This window comes from Tenebrio molitor, chromosome 1 (assembly GCF_963966145.1).
Source record: "Tenebrio molitor chromosome 1, icTenMoli1.1, whole genome shotgun sequence".
NCBI classification, from domain to species: Eukaryota; Metazoa; Arthropoda; class Insecta; order Coleoptera; family Tenebrionidae; genus Tenebrio; species Tenebrio molitor.
Genome location: NC_091046.1, coordinates 40,824,870 through 40,847,272, shown reverse-complemented (window position 1 = coordinate 40,847,272; position 22,403 = coordinate 40,824,870). Strand labels below are relative to the sequence as shown.

General features: G+C 40.4%; 8 protein-coding genes across 10 annotated transcripts; 3 read left to right on the top strand and 5 right to left on the bottom strand.

Moving 5' to 3' along the window:
* The first annotated feature begins 17 nt into the window (after positions 1 to 17).
* Positions 18 to 7,880, top strand: LOC138129494 (phospholipid-transporting ATPase ABCA3-like). Of its 3 annotated transcripts, XM_069045796.1 has the most exons (19): positions 46 to 148; positions 720 to 765; positions 828 to 1,280; positions 1,335 to 1,810; positions 1,859 to 1,968; positions 2,022 to 2,132; positions 2,182 to 2,459; positions 2,507 to 2,930; positions 2,975 to 3,184; positions 3,229 to 4,061; positions 4,111 to 4,268; positions 4,324 to 4,421; positions 4,465 to 4,829; positions 4,874 to 5,378; positions 5,426 to 5,551; positions 5,599 to 5,871; positions 5,921 to 6,658; positions 6,703 to 7,145; positions 7,195 to 7,880. In XM_069045796.1, exons 3-19 carry the CDS (start codon positions 1,245 to 1,247, stop codon positions 7,225 to 7,227), a joined length of 5,217 nt encoding a protein of 1,738 aa, XP_068901897.1. In that variant the 5' UTR covers positions 46 to 148; positions 720 to 765; positions 828 to 1,244; the 3' UTR covers positions 7,228 to 7,880. The 3 variants fall into 3 exon arrangements, with proteins under 3 accessions (XP_068901890.1, XP_068901907.1, XP_068901897.1); XM_069045789.1 differs by lacking the exon at positions 720 to 765 and having other exon boundaries at positions 18 to 148; XM_069045806.1 differs by lacking the exon at positions 720 to 765 and having other exon boundaries at positions 18 to 148; positions 4,474 to 4,829; positions 7,195 to 7,879.
* A 1,154-nt stretch (positions 7,881 to 9,034) lies between these two features.
* Positions 9,035 to 9,846, bottom strand: LOC138129620 (acyl-CoA-binding domain-containing protein 6-like). The gene has a single exon (XM_069045922.1). The coding sequence runs from the start codon at positions 9,844 to 9,846 to the stop codon at positions 9,088 to 9,090; it is 759 nt and encodes a 252-aa protein (XP_068902023.1). The 3' UTR covers positions 9,035 to 9,087.
* Positions 9,847 to 9,890: 44 nt separating this feature from the next.
* On the bottom strand, positions 9,891 to 11,052 carry LOC138129632 (histone-arginine methyltransferase METTL23). Its single transcript, XM_069045928.1, has 2 exons — positions 10,792 to 11,052; positions 9,891 to 10,720 (listed from the first exon to the last, which is right to left on the bottom strand). The coding sequence occupies exons 1-2, from the start codon at positions 10,894 to 10,896 to the stop codon at positions 10,130 to 10,132; spliced, it is 696 nt and encodes a 231-aa protein (XP_068902029.1). The 5' UTR covers positions 10,897 to 11,052; the 3' UTR covers positions 9,891 to 10,129.
* A 139-nt stretch (positions 11,053 to 11,191) lies between these two features.
* On the top strand, positions 11,192 to 11,900 carry mRpS6 (mitochondrial ribosomal protein S6). Its single transcript, XM_069045933.1, has 3 exons — positions 11,192 to 11,351; positions 11,403 to 11,542; positions 11,591 to 11,900. The coding sequence occupies exons 1-3, from the start codon at positions 11,307 to 11,309 to the stop codon at positions 11,850 to 11,852; spliced, it is 447 nt and encodes a 148-aa protein (XP_068902034.1). The 5' UTR covers positions 11,192 to 11,306; the 3' UTR covers positions 11,853 to 11,900.
* Positions 11,896 to 14,182, bottom strand: Sirt7 (sirtuin 7). Its single transcript, XM_069045878.1, has 3 exons — positions 13,894 to 14,182; positions 13,528 to 13,841; positions 11,896 to 13,476 (listed from the first exon to the last, which is right to left on the bottom strand). The coding sequence occupies exons 1-3, from the start codon at positions 14,044 to 14,046 to the stop codon at positions 12,015 to 12,017; spliced, it is 1,929 nt and encodes a 642-aa protein (XP_068901979.1). The 5' UTR covers positions 14,047 to 14,182; the 3' UTR covers positions 11,896 to 12,014.
* Positions 14,183 to 14,239: 57 nt separating this feature from the next.
* On the bottom strand, positions 14,240 to 16,246 carry Vps45 (vacuolar protein sorting 45). The gene has a single exon (XM_069045886.1). It carries the CDS (start codon positions 16,113 to 16,115, stop codon positions 14,406 to 14,408), a length of 1,710 nt encoding a protein of 569 aa, XP_068901987.1. The 5' UTR covers positions 16,116 to 16,246; the 3' UTR covers positions 14,240 to 14,405.
* Positions 16,247 to 16,342: 96 nt separating this feature from the next.
* Positions 16,343 to 20,321, top strand: IleRS-m (Isoleucyl-tRNA synthetase, mitochondrial). The gene is made up of 13 exons (XM_069045843.1): positions 16,343 to 16,658; positions 16,711 to 16,833; positions 16,941 to 17,085; positions 17,135 to 17,333; positions 17,595 to 17,699; positions 17,758 to 18,121; positions 18,168 to 18,404; positions 18,460 to 18,632; positions 18,682 to 18,814; positions 18,922 to 19,217; positions 19,267 to 19,480; positions 19,536 to 19,970; positions 20,026 to 20,321. Exons 1-13 carry the CDS (start codon positions 16,485 to 16,487, stop codon positions 20,257 to 20,259), a joined length of 2,832 nt encoding a protein of 943 aa, XP_068901944.1. The 5' UTR covers positions 16,343 to 16,484; the 3' UTR covers positions 20,260 to 20,321.
* LOC138129603 (putative autophagy-related protein 11) lies at positions 19,436 to 22,319 on the bottom strand. Its single transcript, XM_069045900.1, has 5 exons — positions 22,174 to 22,319; positions 21,486 to 22,114; positions 21,149 to 21,431; positions 20,413 to 21,095; positions 19,436 to 20,365 (listed from the first exon to the last, which is right to left on the bottom strand). Exons 1-5 carry the CDS (start codon positions 22,213 to 22,215, stop codon positions 20,350 to 20,352), a joined length of 1,653 nt encoding a protein of 550 aa, XP_068902001.1. The 5' UTR covers positions 22,216 to 22,319; the 3' UTR covers positions 19,436 to 20,349.
* Positions 22,320 to 22,403: the final 84 nt, after the last annotated feature.

The following is a 22,403-nucleotide window of genomic DNA, read 5'->3' as shown; positions in this document are numbered from 1 at the left end:
TTTTCATTTAGCCGTGCGCACGCGCAGTACATTGTTTATCTGCGTCGTAGTAAGCGCAGAAGCTTTGATCTCACTTCGATTCTTAGTTTAGTGATGGTTTAGTGGCAAATAGTGCGAAGAGGACATTAATTTAATGAAAATTTCGTAGGTACGGCACTGCTTCCGCCTGTTACCTGAACGTCGAGCTTTATAAATTTAATTCTTAATTGAGAAAAATAGCAATTTATGTACATACATTGGTACTTGCATTTTACATTACGCGTGACGTAAATCAGCTCGATGCTCATTGGATAAAGACTAATTATGGAATTTTATTAACAACACTAATTAAATTACTTGTGCACAATCTAAAAAAAATTCATTCTTTTACACGAACACGCTAGAATGCTAGATAGTCAGTCTCGATTGGTTTTTTTCGACCAAACTAAAGTAGATCTACAGATGCACTATAACCTCCAAAAGTTAATTAACATGAGTGAAAAATACATTTGGATTAATTACCCAAGAATAACATGTTTACTTGACATAAACATTTTTTCAAAAACATTAATTAATAAATGTTATTTGAGAACGTAAAAGCTTAAGTATGATTTTCAAAGACTACGTAAAACATTCACATTCAAAAAGTATGAGCAAGTGAAGCTTAAGCTATCACATGAAATTGCTGATTAAAATAACATTAACATCTTTTAATTACTATATAATTCGTTTTTAAATAGGTATTTAAACGTAATAAACTTATTGCGAAAAAATTAATTTAGATAGGTAAATAAAGCGTGTTTTCAAATAGTTTCAGTTTTAATTAATTGTTAACTTGCATTTTGCAGGTATAGATGGCTACAGAAATTGATGACGGTGATCTCATTCGATGCATACGACAGTTTCCTAGTATTTACGACAAAAACCATGGGGAATATAGAAGTTCTTAATTTTTCACTTTTTCGTTGTAGGTTTTCCTCACGTTTACAAAGTTGCAGCGTTAAACCAGAACTAGTTTAGGATCTACATAGTTTGAATTTTGACAATTGGGTGTACGCGTGCCTTTTCATGCCGATTTATTGTGATATGTATTTTTATGATTGAAACGTATACACAGATCAGTATTTATTTTAAGTTATTACTGAGACACATCAAATAAATATCTATAATTTGAACAAAACCTGTCATTATTGACCGACCTTTTGACGTTTGCGCCCGACATTCCCCGTTTGTCACTCGTAAATTTGAAGCTAAGCAGCGCAACTATGCCGCGGTACAGAGGAGATCTCGCTATTTCAAACGTAAAAACATTTTGGCCAATCCAGTAAGTCCAGAGAATAACGTATTCGTTTAAGCGGATTATGCGAGAACAGCTGAACAAGTTTTCCCTACTTCTGTGGAAAAACTGGAAGTTGCAGTACCGCAGACCTCTACAGACGACAGTCGAAATCGCGGCACCGATCATGTTTTCCATTTTGCTAGTTGTTGTAAGAAGTTTAGTCGATCCAGAGAAAAGCTCCGAGCACAAATTTTTACCGTTCCATCCAGCTCCCCTCAACTTTTTCAGTCCAAAGAATACGAACAGTACCAACGGTACCAACTCTTTGCAAAGGTATCTCCTGGTATACTCCCCTTCACCTAACACGATTCTGGATCGTTCCATGAACATCTTGAGATCGAGCTTCAGCGATGTTAGAGGCTACAAGAACGCGAAGGAGTTAGAGGCTCATTTCCTCACCGACGAGGGGCCTACCACTTTGGCAGGAATCCAGTTTGACGACGATCTATACAACAAAGATTATATTCCACCCGACATAGAAGTATCGTTAAGGTAAAAAGCAACAACAATCAACTGGCGCAACTCCTTTGTACAAATCAGATTTCCGGGTGAACTTCGCGACCTTGGCGGTGACCTTTTTAGTACCCCCGCCAAATATAATGGTGCCGTTACGTTAAACAATACAGCAAAAGATTCGAAATCTGTCGTGGGTAAAACGCTAACGCACTTGCTACTCCTAGTACTAGTGGTACTCTGCTTCCAGGCAAACTGGATAAATTGTTTTACATTCGAAACTGGAAGACCCACATGTTGTATCCAGTTTTTGAAACACCGGGACCCCGAGAGCGAGAGAGAAACAACGGCGCCTATCCTAGTAATCAGCAATGAATAGTACCAACATTCTCCTGGTATTCCCGTTTCAGGTTATTACAAGGAGGGCTTTCTAGGTTTGCAAACGGTCATAACATTTGCACTGATACTTGGTGAACTAGGTATCGACTCGATTGTGAACGTACCTTTAAAACTAGGAACCGTACCGCCCATAATACACATGCAGCGATTCCCGCATGCCAGCTGGAAAGAAGACCCTTTGCTTCCAGCCTTGATCGGCTTCATCGGGCTCATAATCATGCTGAGTTTCGTCTACACGTGCATCAACACTGTCAAAGCCATCACCACCGAGAAAGAAAAACAACTGAAGGTACTGGATTTATCTCGTTGTCCAGAAATCAACCGGGCTACTTTCAGGAAGCTATGAAGATCATGGGTTTGCCGAATTGGCTGCACTGGACCGCCTGGTTCATCAAATACTTTATCTACCTTCTCATTTCAGTGATTTTCATAGTTCTGCTGCTGACCGTGACTTGGTACCCCGAATCTGACTACAGTATCTTCACCCACGCCAATCCATTGATTTTGTTCACGTTTCTCATGTTCTACGTGTGCGCAACTATCACGTTTTGTTTCGCCATTAGCGTGTTTTTCTCCAAGGCAAACACCGCAGCCACCGTCGCAGGTCTGATGTGGTTCCTGTCCTACACTCCGTACATGTTCTTGCATACTCAGTACGACCAACTCAGTCTGACCACCAAGCTGATTTCGAGTTTGGGCTCCAACACCGCGATGGCTTACGGATTTCAGTTGTTCCTGATGTACGAAGGCACCAGCGAAGGTAAATTGGCGTCTCCGCAACGATTCGAATAATTCCGAATTTAGGGATTCAGTGGCACAACGTGAACAAACCCATCGCACCTGGCGACACTCTAACTCTTTCGTTGATACTGTTGATGTTGGTTGTTGACGCCTTCATTTACTTGATTATCGCTCTGTACGTCGAAGCTGTGTTTCCTGGAGATTACGGAATGCCGCAGCCTTGGTACTTCCCCTTCACTTATTCCTTCTGGTGCGGACGTCCAGTACGATTTGGTACTAATTTTGAACGACTAGTACAACCGTAAATGTGTGCAAAGGTCTTGCAGATGCCGAGGAACTCAGTACCATGTCTGATATGTTTTACGAAAAGCAACCTCCCAATCTACATCCCGGGATCCAGATACGGAGCTTACGGAAAGAGTTTGGCAAAAAAGTAGCAGTCAACGATCTCTTTTTGGACATCTACGACGATCAAATTACCGCCTTGTTGGGACACAACGGAGCTGGGAAAACCTCGACGATGTCCATGCTCACCGGGATAATTCCACCGACCAGCGGAACCGCGATCATCCACGGATTCGACATAAGGACAGACATGAAGCACATAAGAGCGGACTTGGGGCTTTGTCCCCAGTTCAACATACTCTTCGACGATCTGACCGTCAAAGAACACCTCTACTTCTTCAGCAGGCTGAAGGGGCTCCGGAAGCGGAAAGTTGACGAGGAAATCGACAAATACGTGAACCTTCTGGAGCTGCAAGACAAAGTCAACAAAAAGTCCAGTTCTTTGTCTGGCGGAATGAAGAGGAAGCTGTGCGTGGGGATCGCGTTGTGCGGAAATTCGAAGGTGGTGATGTTGGATGAACCCACCGCCGGTATGGACCCATCTTCTAGACGGGCCTTGTGGGACTTACTCCGAGAGCAAAAGAAAGGGAGATGTGTACTGCTGACCACACACTACATGGACGAAGCCGATTTGTTGGGCGACAGAATTGCCATAATGGCCGAGGGAGAGTTGAAGTGTTGCGGTTCGAGTTACTTCCTGAAGAAGAAGTTTGGCGCAGGGTACCATCTCATTTTGGACAAGTTACCAAGCTGTGACCCCAAGCAAGTTACTGCTCTTCTGGAGAAATATATCCCAGATGTTCAAGTAATTTCAAATTGGAGCCTCACACAGTATATCTACATGACTCTTTCAGATATTCGGCAATGCTGCCTCCGAACTCACTTATTTGCTAAGTGAAGAATATGTAGCGACGTTCGAAACAATGCTCCGAGATTTAGAACAACACATCCACAGCTTGGGCATTCGCAGTTACGGAATATCGCTGACCACCTTGGAGGACGTGTTCTTGCGGTACTGTGACCAAAGGAATCAAAGTGTTTACGAATGATCGAAAAACTATTTGCAGAGTCGGCATAGAGCCTAAATCGACAAACCTTTTCGGCAAGCAAGTGTTCGAACAAACCAGATCCTTTAGATCGACAAACTCTTCTATGACCGCGAAAGGTAGTAAATGTTTTGATTGGAACATCTCAAAAGTATACTTTAGTGTCTTCAGCTTCCGTACGGTCGAAGAATGATAAACTTCTGACAGGACCTAAACTAATCAAGAACCAGTTCATGGCAATGCTAATGAAGAAATATTTATCGATCGCCAGAACTTGGCTCTTGCAAATCATTCAGATCTTGATCCCTGTCGCTTTTCTCATAATAGCCATCATCGCCAGTCGAAATATGAACAAGTACACGGTGGAAAGTTTGCCCAAACTGCCTCTCAGTTTAGACATTTACGAGGATCCCATAATACTTGTCCAGGACGACGTGTCCAATAGGTTTAGCGAACACTTTTTACAGATTGTGCAAGGTCATCAAGTCCAAAAAGTCACCAGTATTGAGGAGGCCATGTTGAATTTAGTAAGTCCGTTTGCGAATGTTTCTCGATTAAAAAATCCTTTTAGACTAAAATTGTTCCAGACACTGTGGCACGAAGATACTTGGTGGGAGCTTCGTTCACTCTAAACGAGCGAAACGGGACTGTTTTTACCGCATGGTTCAATAATGACCCCTACCACACGCCCGGCCTAGCACTAGCACTCATACTGAATACCATGTACGGCTCACTCCTGGGGGGAAACCACAGCATCGCCTTTGCCAACCATCCTCTACCATTCACCACCGACACGCAGATTGACAGACTGTTGAAGGGGAACGGTCTGGGCTTCCAACTAGCTTTCAACATAGCATTCAGCATGTCTTTCGTGGCATCCTTCTACATCCTCTTTTACATAAAAGAACGAGTGTGCAAATCCAAGCACTTGCAGTTCGCTTCCGGTGCTAAGGGTTACATATTTTGGACGGTTGCGTTCTTGGGCGACCTGACGACGTTCATTGTGACGATTCTGGCCCTCCTCCTCACTATGTTGGCCTTCCAGGAAGAGGGTTTCAGAAGCACCAGCGAACTGGGTACTCATTCTACACCATCTGTTTCTATTTTAATTTGCCCCACACAGGTAGAATATTTTTGTTGTTGTTCTGCTTTGGAGTAGCGATGTTGCCCGTCATGTACTTGGCTGCGTTCTTGTTCGACATTCCCTCGACCGGGTACTCCAGAATGACTCTGTTCAACGTCTTCATGGGTAAGAACTCAACACTCCTAGTACCTGCACTAAGCGACAAGGTTTAGGTGTTACGGCTTTCTTGGTGATACAAATTTTGGGAACTCCAGGATTGAAGCTGGAGTACGTGGCGGACGGCCTCCATTGGGGATTCCTCGTGATTCCTCACTACTCATTAGCCACGGGAATACGAGACTCTTATGTCTCTTTTACCACCACCAAAATGTGCAACTTCTTTGTCAACTCTTGTTTAGAACGTAATCCCAACAGGACAGTTGACGACTGCTGGTTCTTGGCTTGTCACAGCAACACTTCACAGGTTCTATCACAATACTGTTGTGGTAGGTACACGTTTTTATACATTGAATGGCTTTTGAGGTGTGCTTCCAGAAAGGGAACCTGACTACTTCAAATGGGAAAGTCCTGGGGTTGGCAGAAATATGTTGTACTCGCTCATCTGTGGAGCTGCCCTCTTTCTCCTTCTTATTCTAGTCGAGTACAATATTTTTTCCAAAGTGACAAAGCGTCTTCCTTGCGGACGTACAACTAAAGAGTTTGAAGATGTATCAGAGGAAGATGAGGACGTCAGGAGAGAAAAAGAAAAGATTCGAACTACTGCTGAATCGGAACTCTGCCAACAACACATTCTGGTGTTGAAAAACATAACCAAATATTACAAAAGCTTCTTAGCTGTCAACGGTCTCTGCCTCGGTGTGAAACAGTTTGAGTGTTTTGGTCTTTTAGGTGTCAACGGAGCCGGCAAAACTTCCACTTTTAAAATGATAACCGGCGACGTTAAAATCACTCAAGGGGACGCTTGGATTCGCGGTTTCGACATCAAAACGCACCTCCACGAGGTTCAAAAATTCATTGGCTACTGTCCCCAATTTGACGCCCTCATCCCCGAACTGACGCCCAAAGAAACGTTAATAATCTTCGCCTTGCTGAGAGGGGTTCCGTTGAGTGAATGTACGCACGTGTCAGAAAAGCTGTCGTACGATTTCGATTTCCACCGACACCTGAACAAGAGAGTCCAGCAGCTCAGTGGAGGCAACAGGAGGAAATTGAGCACCGCCATTTCTCTGATCGGAGACCCGCCTCTTATTTGTTTGGACGAGCCTACAGCAGGTACCGTTGACAAAGTGTTGCTTCTTGAAATTGTGTGGTCGCAGGTATGGATCCTGCCACCAAACGGAACTTGTGGGACTCGATCTGCACCATTCGAGACAAGGGAAAGAGCATAGTCTTCACGTCGCACAGCATGGAGGAGTGCGAGGCGCTCTGCACCAGACTGGCGATCATGGTGAACGGAAATTTCAAGTGCTTGGGTTCCGTGCAGCACCTGAAGAACAAGTTCGCTGCCGGGTACACTTTAACCATCAAACTGAAAGGGGGGCCCGAAAAGGCACCGTCGCAGACTGAATTTGAACGAGTGGAAAAATTCGTCAGTACAAATTTTTCTAGTGCTAAGCTACAAGAAAAACATCACGAGTTGCTGATTTATTACATTAGTGACCAGAGCGTCAAGTGGTCGAAAATGTTCGGTATTTTGGAGAGGGGCAAACATCGGCTCAACATCGAAGGGTACTCGTTGGGACAAGCAAGCTTGGAACAGGTGTGTTTCGTGCATACGTGGCCCCCCGTACGATACATTTGTTTTGCAGATATTTTTGACTTTGACCAGGTTTCAACACTGATCAGAATCTTGCCTTGGAATGAACTGTTAATGCCACCAAACACTCTGTTATTTACACCGACCACAGTCTAGGTTACTCACTGAACTGAATCACGAAATGGGTTAACAATAAGCAATAAAATATGATGAAATAAATAAAAACATGATGAATTAACTTGGACTCGTAGATTGACTCGTACCAATACAAATGGCAAATTTGACTCACTTTGTTTCTAAGAGCAAATTTTATTTTCATGACCACATTTATTTCAACAGGTAGATATAATTTTATATACGCTCGTGGGATAAATAACACTTATCCCATCCATTTTGCATGAGATAAGAACTTCACTACCGCACGCATTTTCATTATCGGAAGCTTTTTTATAATAACTTCTTATCTCATGCAAAATGGGAAGGATAAGTGCCATTTATCCCACGGGTGTAGATAAGAACTTCATTACCGCACGCTTTTTTACAATAACAACCAATTAATTAAAAAAATTAATTTTAATAAACAACTATAAGGACAATTGATGTACCTAACTATGTTTTATAAATATTAATTACACAATTTTTGCAATTTGCAAATAAACTCCCGATGAGGCCAGTTGTTGATAATTTTTACCTATTACAAAGAGGTGTCCCTAAAAAAGAAGATGAATCCATAGCTCCCTTATTTATGGAAGGATTTTAATTATCTATGTACCAAATTAAATGGTTGTGAATAGCCTACTAAATTTACGTATAGCCTTAAGGGCTTTAAGGTTAAACTGCCAGAAAAAAATCAAATGGGAACACATACTTTTTTTGACATTCTGATAGAGATTTTTATTCTGAAAACAACAATGTATCACAAGTATAACTTCGCATAAAAAAATAACACTAACTTTTGAAACAAATGACGAGCACCAAGCGAGAAGCTATCAAAATGCATTGCATTACAGTGTAATAACCAAATTAAGTTAGCTGGAAAAACAAATGACAAATAATAACATAGGGATTGTGCAAAGATGCCGCCAATGTTTAGCGATAAATGGAGCGCATAGAAGACAGTATCTATCATTTTTTTAATATTGTTTTATTTTTGTTATGAAAGTATATACTTACTCGTGATACATTGATGTTTTCAGAATAAAAATCTATCAAAATTACTTTTAAAAAAGTATCTGTTCGCATTTGAAAAAAAATATTTTGACAGATTATCATTGAAACCCTTGAAGCTATACATGAATTTATTAGACTCTTTTGTAGCTGGACGGTCGTAGATAAAATATTATACAATACACGTGTGATAACGCATCATTAACGAATTTGTGAGATTACACAACTCGGCTTCGCCTCGTACAAATTTCGCACGCGATTGTTAGAGCTTGTGCCAACTCTCATGATCGATGACGCAGAAACCAAAATGCGTACCGAAGCGGCTGTACTATTCGAACTAAAAACATCAGTACCATTTTGTCACACTTTACAGATTTGTGAGCTAATTTATGTTGATTGATATTTGGCGACAGGTCCCTTGATAATCTGGGGCATTCTAATCCAAACCGTTGGACACTGTAAAATACAAATTGGCCGCCACCCTGAAAATTTAACCAAACGACCGATGTTTTTACGTTTCACTTATCAAAATTGGGCGCCGCCTTCGCGCAGCTTTTGTCAAGGTCATCGATCATGAGAGTTGGCACAAGCTCTAATAATGCTCTTATTCCACTTGTATCATAAATATCTAGTATATTTGTTTTTTGTATGTTTAGGTCTATTACCATGTATCATTTCTTCGCCGCACTTTGTAGAACAAAAATACCTTAGTACTGGACTATAAATAAAACACATTAATTTTTTTTTGACTTCTATATTACAGAAATTGTAAGAGATACTACACAAAATTAACAAATAATTCTTTAACAGTTCCGTCACAAGCCACATCTTCTGGACTCGAACCATCGTTGTCCAAAATATCCCGCCTTGCGTTATTTTCCAGAAGGCTCTTAACGCAATCCCCGTGGCCGCAGCTCGAAGCGTAATGTAAGGCAGTTTGTCCCTCCGAATCCTGCAGGTTAACGTCGCCACCGCAACTGATCAAAACCCTCAAAACCTCCACTGACCCTCGATCTGCCGCCCAGTGGATCAGACCCAACCCATCCTCGTCGACTTTATCGAGCAGGTCTTTTCCACCCGACGATTGCAACATTTTCGCGACCTGAGCGCAGTCCTCCTCTTTGACGTAGTCGACGATGCTTCTCTCGCCGGTGTGATTTGTACTTTGGTCGTTTTGAAGGGTGGAGACTGACACCCAACTCTCTTTGGTGGCAGTGGTAAAGTCGGGATCGAGTTTCTTTATAGTTTCGACGTAGATCATTTTGGCTTCGTTTTGAGACATGTCCCCCAACTTGTTCCAAGCCTCCCATTTGGACTTGGCCTTCATGTCGTACCAACTCGGCTTTGGGATGTTGCAAGGTCCTTGCGAACCCTGCTTGTAATAACCGTACAGACTCAAAAGGACCTGATTATCTAAGTTTGGTAACAAGTTCTGTAAGTGATTAGCAGCTTTGTTGAAAGTATCTGTTAAAGAATCATCCTCGCAGTCGATCCCCAGTTCTTTGAGATCGTTAAAACTATCGACAGAGGTCGCCATAACTAGTGATCTACTTGACTGTCATTGACCGGCTCGACTCTCAGTAAATTCCCTTCCAATTTGTGATTTTTGGTGGCGAGTGCCTTGTCAAAATCGTCCTTGTTACGGAACAAAACGAATCCGTAATTGCGGGACAGTCCGGTGTCTTTATCAAAAACTACACTAGCGGGACCGACTTGGCCGAATTTGCTGAAGTAGCTCTTCAACTCGAAACTTCCTACAGTCCAAGGAATATTTCCGACGTACAGTTTGTAGATATTCCGGACGACATTACCAGCCATAATCAAATTTGCCGCGAGATCTCCAACAAGTGTATACTGTGGTCCCCCACCAACTCGTGAATGTCCAGACCAGCAGTGGCGCCCAAGTTGTTAATGTTGTGGACCTGGCAGTGCAAATTCCACTTTGCAAGTAAATGTTCGATGGACCAATCAGAACTGCGTTCCTGATAGGTGCACAGAAACTTTGCCCCCTGATTGATTTCAAGAAGGTAAGAAATTGACACTAAGATGTCCTCGAAGACTGCAGGCTCATAAAAACAGTCAGACCCCAGAATCAGGTCTAGTTGACCGACTGAGTCCAAGTTGTTCAAAAACAACCCCCAAGTCAAGCCTATTATTTGGATGTGTTTGTTCACAACCAAATTGTTCAGCTGGCAACTTCTCCTGGTGTGGGCTAGTGATTTGGGGAGAGTAGCAGAGTCACTGAGGATTACCTTTGCTCCACACTTCGCCGCGACGATTCCAGGCAACGCTGTTCCAGATCCGATTTCTAATATGCGTTTTCCCACCAGTTCCTTGCGATTCTCCCACAGGAACCAGGCGAGAACGGGTGCAGACGGCCAGGTGTAAAACGAGTAGCTGGCTTGGAGAAGCTGCAACAACAGATAATAGTAGTCATGCAAGGAGTGATGAAAATTAAAACAAAAAGAGATAAGTGTGGTACCTCCGGAATTATCACTTCCAACTTCTCTTCCTCAGGTTCTCCTCTGAGGTTATATTTGGAGGAAAACACAAATCTTTTTAGCTGTTCCGGGGGCCCATCAGACATTTGGGCAAGTGACAATAAGCGACTCAGACATTATTTACAGCACACAACAACTCATAGTTGACGAACTAGGAGGTAAAACGCAAACTTTCTGCCTTACCTCTCTCGAATTCACGTTTCACAGAAATTTGACAATTGACAGGTGACTTCCATTTTAAGACCTGTTGCCAACCATTATGGAAAATTTTCAAATTGGACGTTTCCTGAAAAATTCATTTGAAAATTAGAACTAATTTATTTTTTTAAATCATTCTGTTCTGTACATAGATTTTTAATTCTTTACCTTATATTAATTTTATTTCGCGTAAAACCACAAAAACGGAGTTAACGCATACCAACGTAAAGAAAAAATACCCAACCTAACCTAAAAAAAACACAATCAAGATTTAGGAAAACTTTAAATAACTGCAAAAATGATTACGTACGAGTTGTGCGTACTATTTAGGATTATGCCGAAGGTTTGATAATGATTGAAAAAACGTACTTTTTTTGACTAGGTTACATTTCAGACGGAATTAGCTTCGGTGGTGAAAAGAACCGCAAATACGATTTTTGAGAACGGAGGATTCCTTCGGAAGTTGGAACATTTGGGGACGCGAGATATGCCCCACAAAACGAGCAGCCACGGTATGGTACACCACAAAGCTAGGTAATTTCGTCAATAAGTTAAAAATACTGTTAATGATGCTGGTTGCAGTTATTTCTTATTTGAGCTTAATGTGCCTCCTACGTCCGTAGAAAAATTGATGGACGAATATTTTCGTGACGTGGACATTATAAGAAGGCGCATTTATAAAAAGCAGGAACCCCCACAATTTACGTGTACTCTGCACGAGGACACGCTTCCGCCCCCGTATCGCAAGAGCGTGCAAGATCTGATAGCGCAGGCAAAGAAAGCGGATAAATCCCAACAATACGACCAAAAAACCGGCTTAGACTACTACCCCTTCCAGAAATAAGAATTACGAGTTTCGTGTAAAGTAGAAAATAAAAGACAGTTCATCGTATCAATTGATATTTTATTTTGTTTACATCATAAATAAATAGTCAGTAAATAAATAAATAAACAGTAAAAAAAATATAAAAAACCACTTTAATACTGAAGAATTCAAATCATAATTTCATTTCTTCTTCCACCGCTTGTTCTTCCTGCACCCTTTCCCGAACCAACCCGCTTGTATCTTGTTTTTCAACTGGTCTTTGTCTCCGATTTGTTCCTTGTTCTCGTTCAATTCGAGGTCTTCTTCGTCCGTGGTGTAGTCGCAGCACACGCAGACGTTCGCTTTCTCTTTTTGTTCGCTTTTGCTAAACCTGTAGCGCGGGTTGACGAATTCCGCTTCGCTTTTCGGATAAAACAAACAATTCGCGGACTCATAGTTTGTATCACAAAAGTTGCACGACGGCTCGATTTTCGGAATTGTCTTTTGGGCTTTGTCGTCGGGGATGGCGAACTCGGGGACCGGATTGATAATACTGTGCAGACCCGAGTACAAGAAACTGGTCTGGTAGGGGTAGTAGATGAAGTCCGAGTACGACCCCAATATCTGACACTGCAAAAAGTTCGTGGCCAAACTGTTGTAACTTAGGAGCGAGTAGTTCGAAGTCAGTAGAAAATTATTATCTAAGAGGCTTGGTGCGTCTTGTCGAGGTAATGGGTTGGCGTAGCTCGTCTGAACACGGTCACTGAGGATTTCGTCTATCGAGAAAGCGTTGCTAGTGGGTCCTTTCGCGGGAAGACTGTTGTTTTTTGAATTACTCGGTGACGATTTATTACTATTGCTAAAATTATCACAGAACTCTGATTTTATCGATCGAGTCGAACTGAGATCATTATCACGATTTATCGAACAGTCTTTAATACCGTTTTGTACTGTGGAATCATCCTCCTTTTTAACCGCGTCGTCCAGCTTCAGCGACGGCTGGGTCGTCGTGTGCGACTCAGCCTCGCACAGCAGCGAACCGTGGGCGTAGATGGGGTCCTTGAACCGGTCATACGGGGGCACTTGTACGTCCAACAGGTTCATGACCGCCTCCATCACCTGGTCGCACCTGCCGTGGATCTTCACGTTGGCAACGTCGTCTTTCGGCGTCCATTGCAAATTGACGATGTACAAATTGGGTCTCTTCTTAGCAGGCTTGTCCATCTGCCACAGCCACGGATACCTCTTCAGGACCTTCAAACTGGAGCCTAGACAGACGATTGTCGTGGCCTTCTCCGCGTTCTTGCAAGCCCCCGCCCAGTTCAACGGCCACTGCAAGCTGCCCCGCTCCCCGAAATGCACTATTGTGTCGATCAAAGGCTCGTTGCACGTGTAGCATTTACGTGAGGTTTTATGCGAGTACCGCGCGGTGTTTTCCGTCACGTCGAAGAGTCGCCAGTACTCTTTGTGCGGTTTACAATTTTTACAAACCTCGATGTACATGTTCCCGTGTAACTCGGACAGAGCTGTTCTGGGTAGGCCCGAACGCAAGTGGAGACCATCACAGTTCTGGGACACCACATATTTGAGAATTTTCTTCCGGTACAGTTCTGACAAGGCCATGTGGGTGTACGTTGGTTCGGCCAGCGAGAGGTCATGGGCACTAAAACATCGCCGTCAACATAACCTCAAATCTCGCACTTGGTGCACTCACCCGATGTCTTTGCCTTGTTGCAGTCTGGTCCAAATACCGTTAGGCCCTCTGTAGTCGGGAATTTTCGCCGCAGTACTGATCCCGGCCCCCGTGTAAACGACTAAATGTTGTGCTTGAGCAATAGCTTGTGCCAAAATGAGACATTTTTCTTTTAATACTTCAGGAGGTTCTTCGAACTCCTCCAATCTCCGTTTCGCTTCGTCTCGCTTCCGCCACCGCAGCTGGACTTCTTCCACTGCTTCTGAACACTCTGTTAATACCTGAGCCTCCTCAAATGTTCTGTCAGTCTCTGATTTTTGGAGGATTACAGAAACCTACAGAAACACATTTCAGTACACTTTAAACGGTGCATGTGTGTTATTGCACCTTTTTAAGTGATGCATTCCTTTCATCTTTGGCACAGAATTTCTTTGATTGCACTGCTTGTCTGCGAGGTAGTCTGCAGCGTTTCATCATTCTGTCCTCTACGTCCATGTCCACATTGTCTAACGAGTCCTCAACATTTAATTCGGGTTCCATTGTTAATTTGTTTGTTGTTAATGTTTTTGTGGGATTATTTTACATAAACAAAATGCCATCCTCCTCTTGCACCTGTACTTCACAGCTTCTGGTTGGCAGCGCCGTTAACATTTGACACTTGTCAAATCACGTTGGCAGCACTTGACCCACTTAAAAGGTCCGCCAACTTTAAACATTCACACAAACGCCACAATCAATTTTTTTGAATCTTTAATTTCATAATCATATAAATATTTAATAAATTGTTGTAGTTAGTGATCCTACAAACAATTCAGGAATTACATTTACTTAATACGCAATATACAAATAAATAAAAAATATACAATTTCCTTAAATCTAGTTAGAACAAAAATACTCTTCTAGTCAAATCTAACATTGCGAATGTTCCTCGTGTGCTTCCTAGTCACGTTTCTTGTGGCCTGCTCTACCTCTGTCAAGAAACTTGTAGAATTGTGGATATTTGTACCACCAAGAATAATATTGAAGCTTGGATTGCTCTTGTTAAAGGAATGTACAGTCAAAGACTCTTCATAAGTGGCGCCCCCTACCATAAAAATGATTATATCTTGGGGCCTCCCGTTCATGAAGTGATTACCCACATATGGATACAAACTATCTTTAAGCCTCCCCTTGACTAGTTCTTCCAAAGTTTCATGAATCAAAGGTTTGTGTTGGGTGTACACATTATCCACCCCACTCAACCCCTTGAAAAATCGTTTAGTGCTTTGCAAAGCGTTTTCAACGTTAAGAAAATCGCTCTGTCGCGCATGAGACCCAGCATACTCCAATATATTTACAACGTTCTTGACGAGGCGTTCAGCAACTCCTCTCTTCTTCAACAATTCGATCAGCCCCACAATGTCATTATTGCTGTGGTTCTGATAGCGCAACGCATACAACATTACTAATTTAGCAATGTCCGTGTTTCTAATTTTTTCATTGCTGATCAACTTCCTGATGCTTTGCAAGTGTGAGGAATGGTCATTCTGCGACGAGATTTCTTGCTCAATTTCAGAAACATCAAGCAAATAGTATTTATTCACCATCGAACTCAACTCTCCCACTACTGTGACATGTTTGGTGACATTCCCTGATAATTTCTTGAATTGTGGATATGCTTCGACGAAATTCTTCATATCGGCGATACTCTCAATTTTTTGGTGACTCTTAGCCTTGGCTTGAAACTGATCCATCAATTGTTTAATGTTTTGGCCAATCTCGCCATAATTCATAAATATGTTTTTGGCATAGAAAGGGTCTTGCTCTGCTGACAGAACCACTTCTGATAGTTCTTTGCTTACTCCAGGGATGTTTGACAGATTAACGCGATTATTATTTATAGTTAACAGCTCGTGCACCATCGCTTGATAAGTCCACTGGTTCAAGAGTGGAGTCATCGGATCATCTCTCCTGTCCAAAATGAGCAAGAGAGGTTGACCAGATTGACCAAAGGCAAAGAGTGATGATTCTTTACTCATTACTTCATCAATTCTGGCACCTAAATCTTTGCAAAGTTTCGAGTTGGCTTGATACCGAATCACAGGATTTTTCTTTAGAGAGAGTAAAACAGCAATAATTCCCTGAACTGTTCTCTGTAGCGCTACCTGATTCCACAAGAGACCGCTCATGCAAGTTTGCAAGCCTATCGAGAATAAATGGGGATTCACAGCCAAATAATCCATGTACAATTCTTGCACTTCTTTGACAACTTCTTGCTCATCATGCTCTGCCAAGATTTTAATGTCAGCCTTTGCAATAATGTTGCTGAAGTAGATGTAATAAGCGCCGTACTTTGGATAGCGCAGCTCGTTACACAACAGTTCGATGTTTTCCTGAGTCGGCCGCAAAAACACCAGACACTTTAAATAGCGCAAACCCATAGAATTGCTTTGATTTTGTGAATCCAACCTTTCGAGCAGAAAAACTTCCTTCTGTTGAATTTCCGACTGTCCGTACACCATACTGATAACACTGGTTGTCTCTTTATCCATTAACAATATTTTCATGCCGGGTTCACTCTCTTCGGTCATTTTTGTCACATATGCCTTGACCGCCGCTATCACGTTCATCTTTGCAACGGCGGTAACTACTAAAGAACGCCTCTTTAAATATTGCCCTTTTTGAAAAATCAAAATCTGACGAGCTCACAGGTGTTTTCTTGAAATTAAAACGTCAAACTGACGTTTAGGGTTGTCAACGTCAGTTGTTAAAAAAGACTACTAGATAAAAGATCTACCGTACAGTTTAAAAAATAAAACCGGTTTATCAAATAAATAAATATTTAATCGAATTCATTTTGATAAGAAAATGGAATACTGTACATGATTATTTTTGTTACAATATTCCACAATTGAAAAATTGTTGAACTGTAGATATTTTGACCGGCATCACTGCCATGAGTGTTTATTTGAGGTTATGTGTTTCATTTAAAAAGTAAAATGATTTTTAGATTAATATTGCGTCAGAGAACCAAAGTGAATAAATCATGTTATTGTACGCAGAGTCAAAGTAAAAACAAAGTGTACAGCAGTACAATATTTTTACCAAAAACGAAATTCCCTTTGAGGTTAGATTCCAAGAAATTATTGGAACGAGATGAACAAGTCGCTTCAGTGAGTAGTACTGAGATTTAAAATTCATATTTTTTATGATACAAAATTACAGATTGCCAAATTTGATCAATTGTACAAGTGGCAAAGAAGTTACTTGTCAGAACCAGAATTTGTTCTACACGATGGACCCCCTTATGCAAATGGAAAACTTCACATGGGACACGCTCTTAACAAAGTAATTAGTAATTAAAAAATACTGAAACATCCTCTGGTGATTCCCATCACATAATATATTCCTTTGTGGAAAATGTACAAACAATTATTTTTTCTCATTTCTTGTAGATACTCAAAGATACTGTACTGAGATATCAGCTTCTCAAGGATCACAAGATACATTATGTGCCAGGTTGGGACTGCCATGGCTTGCCAATTGAGTTAAAAGCATTATCAGATGCTGATGCAACTCCTTTAAAAATTAGATCAAAAGGTATGTTATAAGGAACTAGTGCAAAACTCTTATCTGCAACACTTACTAGCTAGGAAATTTGCAAAGACCACCATAAAAGATCAAATGGAAATTTTCAAATCATGGGGAATCCTTGGAGATTGGACAAATCATTATGCCACATATGATGCTAATTATATCAAAGTTCAGTTTAAAATATTCCATAAGCTGTATCAAAAAAATCTGATTTATAGAGACATCAAACCTATTTATTGGTCACCTTCTTCAAGGTAAGCATATAAAAGGGTATACACATTAATTATATTTTTTATGGTATTGTGGAAATAATAAGCAAAAATACAATGAATATCTTAAATTTATTCAGAACATTTTTTAGTTCTGGATAAAACAAATCAATGTAAAAAAATATTTAGATGAAATATTTTTAATTGCGCAGTTTAATTCAGTTTGAAATTTCAATTTGTTTTTTATTTATTTTAAATGCTGTCAACGCATTATTACTTTGCCGGAAACGATTTTTGAATTTTTAGAACAGCGTTAGCGGAGGCCGAGCTTGAATATAACGAAGAACACAAAAGTCCGAGCGTATTTGTTAGATTTAAATTAAAATACATGCCTGAGAGAAACTGTGACAGGTATTTCCTTAATTTAAAAATAAAGTAAGGATTTTTACATTAAACCGATTTTTTAAAGGACTTACGCATTAATTTGGACCACGACTCCGTGGACTCTCCCTGCCAATCAAGCAATTTGCTACAACCCAACCCTACCCTACAGCTTAGTAAAAAACCCCAAAGACAACTCCGTGTACATTGTCGCGTCTGATCTGATCGAAAATCTCTCTCACACTCTAAACAGCAAACTAGAAGTCGTAGACAATTTGCGAACCGAAACGTTATCCCAATCCGTCTACTCTCACCCCATTTACAAAGACAAAGATTTGACTTTCGTGTCAGCATCTCATGCGACAGCAGCGAAAGGAACGGGACTGGTACACACAGCGCCCGCTCACGGCCCTGAAGATTTCCTCGTGGCACTGAATGAAAAGATGGAAATTGTAAAGGGTACCACTTTCGATTTCCCCGCTAATCGGTGCTTTTCAGATCAATTTGGTGGACGAGCTAGGTTGTTACAACGCTAGCGCGGGACAAGATCTTGCAGGAAAATTTGTACTCGAAGAGGGCACCGAGAAGGTCCTTCAAATGATCAGAGACGATGTTGTTCACCTGCAGAACCACGTCCACAGTTATCCGTACGACTGGCGGACCAAGAAACCTGTCATCATCAGGGCAAGCCAGCAGTGGTTTCTTGATACCAACGCCATCAAGTCCAGAGCGGTGGTAGGTAGCATTTTCGCACAGTAAAATTGACAGTTCGTAAGGTGTAAGGTTTTAGGATTTGTTAGAAAACGTGAGAATTATTCCTAAAGTCAACAGTGAAATGTACAAGCGCAATTTGAAAAGTCAAATACAAAAGAGGCCTTATTGGTGTATTAGTAGACAGAGGAAGTGGGGGGTTCCAATTCCGGTGTTTTTCGACAGAGTAAATGAAAAGATTCTTATCAGCGAGTAAGCGTAAGAGGTGGTTTGCCACTGAGTTTGTTTTATTTGTTTTTAGAGACTTGATCAGGCACTATTGCATGCTCGTAGACAATCAGGGGACGGATTTTTGGTGGCAACTGTCCACAGAAGAGCTTATCCCGGAAGAATTGCGCAGTGGAATCAATATTGAACAAATTGACAAGGGACAGGTAATAAAAGCTTAAGCTATTCTTTAGCCCATGAGAGAATCCAACACCTCTAAGTGAACTCCTGTCAAAGTAATAAAATTCGCGTTTCATTAGATTTTTTTTCTTAGGACATTTTGGATATTTGGTTTGACAGCGGAATTTCGTGGGCGAATGCCCTAGAGGGCGACAAGACTGCAGACATGTATTTGGAAGGAGTCGATCAGTTCACTGGCTGGTTCCAGTCGTCGCTAATAACATCAGTAGCCTTGAGAGACAAGGCGCCTTACAAAGCGATCTACGTCCATGGATTTGTGGTTGATGAGGACGGCATGAAAATGTCAAAATCAATTGGGAATGTCGTCGACCCGGTGGAGATAGTTCGAGGGAGCAAGAACCAAAAGCCCTTTGGTGTCGACACTTTAAGGTGTGAAGTGTCAATAACTGGAGAAAATAATTTTACGCACGAGTTGTAGGTGGTGGGTGGCTTGTCATGCCAATCAAGACTCGCTGGCCCACATCAGCAAAAATGTTTTGCAAGCGAGCGCGGACGAATTGCAGAAAATCAGAAGCGTTCTCAGATTTGCTTTGGGTGCTTTGCACGACTATCAGTTGAGAGAAATGGAATATAAAAATTTAACACTGTTGGACAAGTACATTTTGTATTTGTTATATGCATTTCATCAGCAAGTAATTAGCGTTTGGCATTATTTTTTTGACGAAAATACTTGGTTTGAATTTTTAGACGCAAGAAGCAATCGATGACTACCAGTTTCAAGTGATTTCTAAAAATGTTATCAACTTGTTGACCAATCCAATTTCGGCTCTGTATTATAACGGTATCAAAGACCGTTTGTATTGTGACGCTTTGGACGATATTTCGCGGAAATCTTCGCAGTTCGTCTTGTTGCAAGTTTTCGAAATCGTGACTCAAGCGATCGCTCCTATAGTGCCTCATCTAGTGGAAGAAATGTTTTTGTATCTCCCTCAAAAAAATGGGAAAACGTACTTTACGTCCACTCACGGCAAGCCAGAGAGTCATTGGAACGATGTGGCTGTGAATAAAGTGATGGATGTCGTTTTGTCTATTAAAAAAGATATTAACAAAGAAGTTGGTGCTAGTACATTAGATTGGGATGTGAAGATCACGTTCTCTCAAAAATTTCACAAATTGATCCAAGTAAAAAATTCCTCTTCTTTTCTTCTAGAAACCAAGTACTTACTTATTTTTACAGGAGACGGTGACAATTGGTGATATCCAGACCGAACTGGAAGATATTTTTCAAGTTGCAGAGGTCACAGTCGACAAGAGCGACATAAAAACTGACTATCGACTCGAAATTTCCAAGAGTAAGCGGTTTGCTTGCGCGAGGTGTAGAAGAGTGCAGTCAGAATGTGAAAACGAATTATGCACGCGGTGCAGCCAAGTGATAAAAACTCTCGACGCGAAAGCTTCTTTTGCGAATTAATTTTTTATTGTTTCATTTTTTAAAGTGTAGGTATGTTTATAAAAACTCAAACGTTCTCTTAACTAACGTGTTTTTCTTACCACACAGACCTCATTGTTTTGCGGCCCTGAAAATCTTTTTAAATTCGCGTCACCTAAAGTTGTCATTAATTACCGTTTTTGCTTTTTATTCTCCTTCAGCATCTTCTTCTTTGCCATGAATTCAGCATAACTCAGTCGTTCTCCGTCGACGCTACTATCGCTTTCTATGTCTAAAACTTTGCGTTTTCTTTTCTCGGGTTGGCTTGCGGATCGGCGATGTTTCAAGGGTGGCGTTGGGACCAGATTAATTCTCTCTTGTGTGGATGTTTCCAATCGCTGAATTTCCTTATCTATGGCATTACACTGAATAGTCAAATTCTTTAGCTCTTTTTGGTATTGATCATTCTCGTTTTGTATCTGAATTTGTTTTGAATCAAAATCTTTTATGGCAGTCTGGTACCGTTCTACAGACTGTTGTAAATTTTTATTAGACTGCTCGATCTCCTCTATTTCTTTTTCTATTTCAAGATTCTTTTCAGTTTCCTCTTCCAATGTTTTTATTTTTTCCTTGATTTCCAATAATTCCAAATTTGGTGCAGATTGTAATTGTTGCAGTTCTCGCTCTTTCTGACGAATATCATTTTCGCAGTTTGAAATCATATTTAAGAATTTTTCTGCATCTGTTGTCAATTTCTCATTTTCTTCAGAAAGTTTTTCCGCAGACTCCATTCCTGCACAATCTTCTTCACCGACGATATCCCGACAAGACTGTTCCGCATTCAGCGCTGCAATTTTGGAAGAAACTTCAACAATTTCCTACAACCACATAAGATTATTTACATCTTATTATTTTTAGATGCATTCATTACGTTATTTATTTTGGTCTCTTCAATTTTACACGACACTAGTATATTTTCATTTTCTTGTATCAAATTTCTATAGAGTTCAATTTCATTCTCGTAATCACCGATAATCGTAGTGTTATTTTCTTCTGTATTCTTAATCAGTGTTTTCACAGTTTCACACTCCCGCTCAATTTGTTCTATCTTTTTCTGAATTTCATTTTGCTTTTGCAACAGTTCTTGTTTTACTTCCAAAACATTTTTCAGTTTATTCGATATCGTGAACACACCTTCTTCCACTTCCAGCATTCTAAAATTTTAAAATGTTACTCTTTTCATATTTCCCTCGAAATATAAATTTTACTTATCCGTCACTTCTAGCTCGATATTAATTTCTTCAAAAATTTTTTGCTCAATTTCTTTTTTTTCACGTATCAGAGATTCTTGCTGTTGTAATTCCATTTCTATATTATCTTGCAATATTTCAATCTCCACTTTTATTTCTTGGAGTGACTTGTGTTTATCTTCGTATTGATCAACTATATTTTTCCACAACTCGTCATATTTTTTTCTCTCTTCATTTATCATGTCTATTTGTCGTTTTATTTGATCAGCTTCGCTTAACAATTGATCTTCCGAATCTTTTTTCATTATTTCTAACAGTTTCAAATCGTTACTAAATTTTGTCTCCAATTTTGCAAATAGTTTTTCATTTTCGTTGTACAAATCATTTAGTGGAGTTTCCTGTTGTACAATTGTGCATAATTTATCTTGAACTTGTTGCACATAACTGTAAACTTTTCCAAATAAATCTTTAACAATTTTGCAGTTTTCATTGAAAGCATTTTTAGTAAAGTTGTTTATTTCCAAAATTCCAGTACTTTGCCTGTTTAACAGCTGTGTATCTTGCAGATTGTCTTTTAACTGATTTATATATTCTTCATATTCTTTTATGTTCTGTTTGTAGGATGTTAAACTTTGTTGACAAATATTCTAGCACCATAAAAAAAATTACTTTTATAATTAATTAACAAATTTAAGTAACATTTTACCCTATCTTGAACAACTTTTAATGTAGTTTCCACTAAATCCATATTCTTTATTGTTACACAGTATTGTTAAACAAATTTTTTGCAACATATATATTTTTTTAAAGAATTGTCACGGCCTACTTTAAATTCGAACAAGTAGCAGGCTGCCAATCTACAACTTGTAACATATTTTTGAAACAAAAATAGTCTGCTTTAGTAATTTTTGATAAAATGTAAACAGAATGGTTTAA

Excerpts from the sequence above, each read along its gene's own strand:
- LOC138129494 (XM_069045789.1), top strand. The coding sequence starts at position 1,245 with ATGCCGCGGTACAGAGGAGATCTCGCTATTTCAAAC. Across the intron at positions 5,552-5,598 it reads TCTGTTCAACGTCTTCATGG|GTGTTACGGCTTTCTTGGTG; the intron begins GTAAGAACTCAA and ends GACAAGGTTTAG. Across the intron at positions 5,872-5,920 it reads TCTATCACAATACTGTTGTG|AAAGGGAACCTGACTACTTC; the intron begins GTAGGTACACGT and ends GTGTGCTTCCAG.
- LOC138129620 (XM_069045922.1), bottom strand. The coding sequence starts at position 9,846 with ATGGCGACCTCTGTCGATAGTTTTAACGATCTCAAAGAACTGGGGATC.
- LOC138129632 (XM_069045928.1), bottom strand. The coding sequence starts at position 10,896 with ATGTCTGATGGGCCCCCGGAACAGCTAAAAAGATTTGTGTTTTCCTCC. Across the intron at positions 10,721-10,791 it reads TGGAAGTGATAATTCCGGAG|CTTCTCCAAGCCAGCTACTC; the intron begins GTACCACACTTA and ends CTGTTGTTGCAG.
- mRpS6 (XM_069045933.1), top strand. The coding sequence starts at position 11,307 with ATGATTACGTACGAGTTGTGCGTACTATTTAGGATTATGCCGAAG. Across the intron at positions 11,352-11,402 it reads TATTTAGGATTATGCCGAAG|ACGGAATTAGCTTCGGTGGT; the intron begins GTTTGATAATGA and ends GTTACATTTCAG. Across the intron at positions 11,543-11,590 it reads ATGGTACACCACAAAGCTAG|TTATTTCTTATTTGAGCTTA; the intron begins GTAATTTCGTCA and ends TGCTGGTTGCAG.
- Sirt7 (XM_069045878.1), bottom strand. The coding sequence starts at position 14,046 with ATGGAACCCGAATTAAATGTTGAGGACTCGTTAGACAATGTGGACATG. Across the intron at positions 13,842-13,893 it reads GGAATGCATCACTTAAAAAG|GTTTCTGTAATCCTCCAAAA; the intron begins GTGCAATAACAC and ends GTGTTTCTGTAG. Across the intron at positions 13,477-13,527 it reads CAACAAGGCAAAGACATCGG|TGCCCATGACCTCTCGCTGG; the intron begins GTGAGTGCACCA and ends GCGATGTTTTAG.
- Vps45 (XM_069045886.1), bottom strand. The coding sequence starts at position 16,115 with ATGAACGTGATAGCGGCGGTCAAGGCATATGTGACAAAAATGACCGAA.
- IleRS-m (XM_069045843.1), top strand. The coding sequence starts at position 16,485 with ATGATTTTTAGATTAATATTGCGTCAGAGAACCAAAGTGAATAAATCA. Across the intron at positions 16,834-16,940 it reads TGGGACACGCTCTTAACAAA|ATACTCAAAGATACTGTACT; the intron begins GTAATTAGTAAT and ends CATTTCTTGTAG. Across the intron at positions 18,815-18,921 it reads AACAAATTGACAAGGGACAG|GACATTTTGGATATTTGGTT; the intron begins GTAATAAAAGCT and ends TTTTTTTCTTAG.
- LOC138129603 (XM_069045900.1), bottom strand. The coding sequence starts at position 22,215 with ATGGATTTAGTGGAAACTACATTAAAAGTTGTTCAAGATAGG. Across the intron at positions 22,115-22,173 it reads TAAAAGTTGTTCAAGATAGG|AATATTTGTCAACAAAGTTT; the intron begins GTAAAATGTTAC and ends TTATGGTGCTAG. Across the intron at positions 21,432-21,485 it reads GAGCTAGAAGTGACGGATAA|AATGCTGGAAGTGGAAGAAG; the intron begins GTAAAATTTATA and ends TTAAAATTTTAG.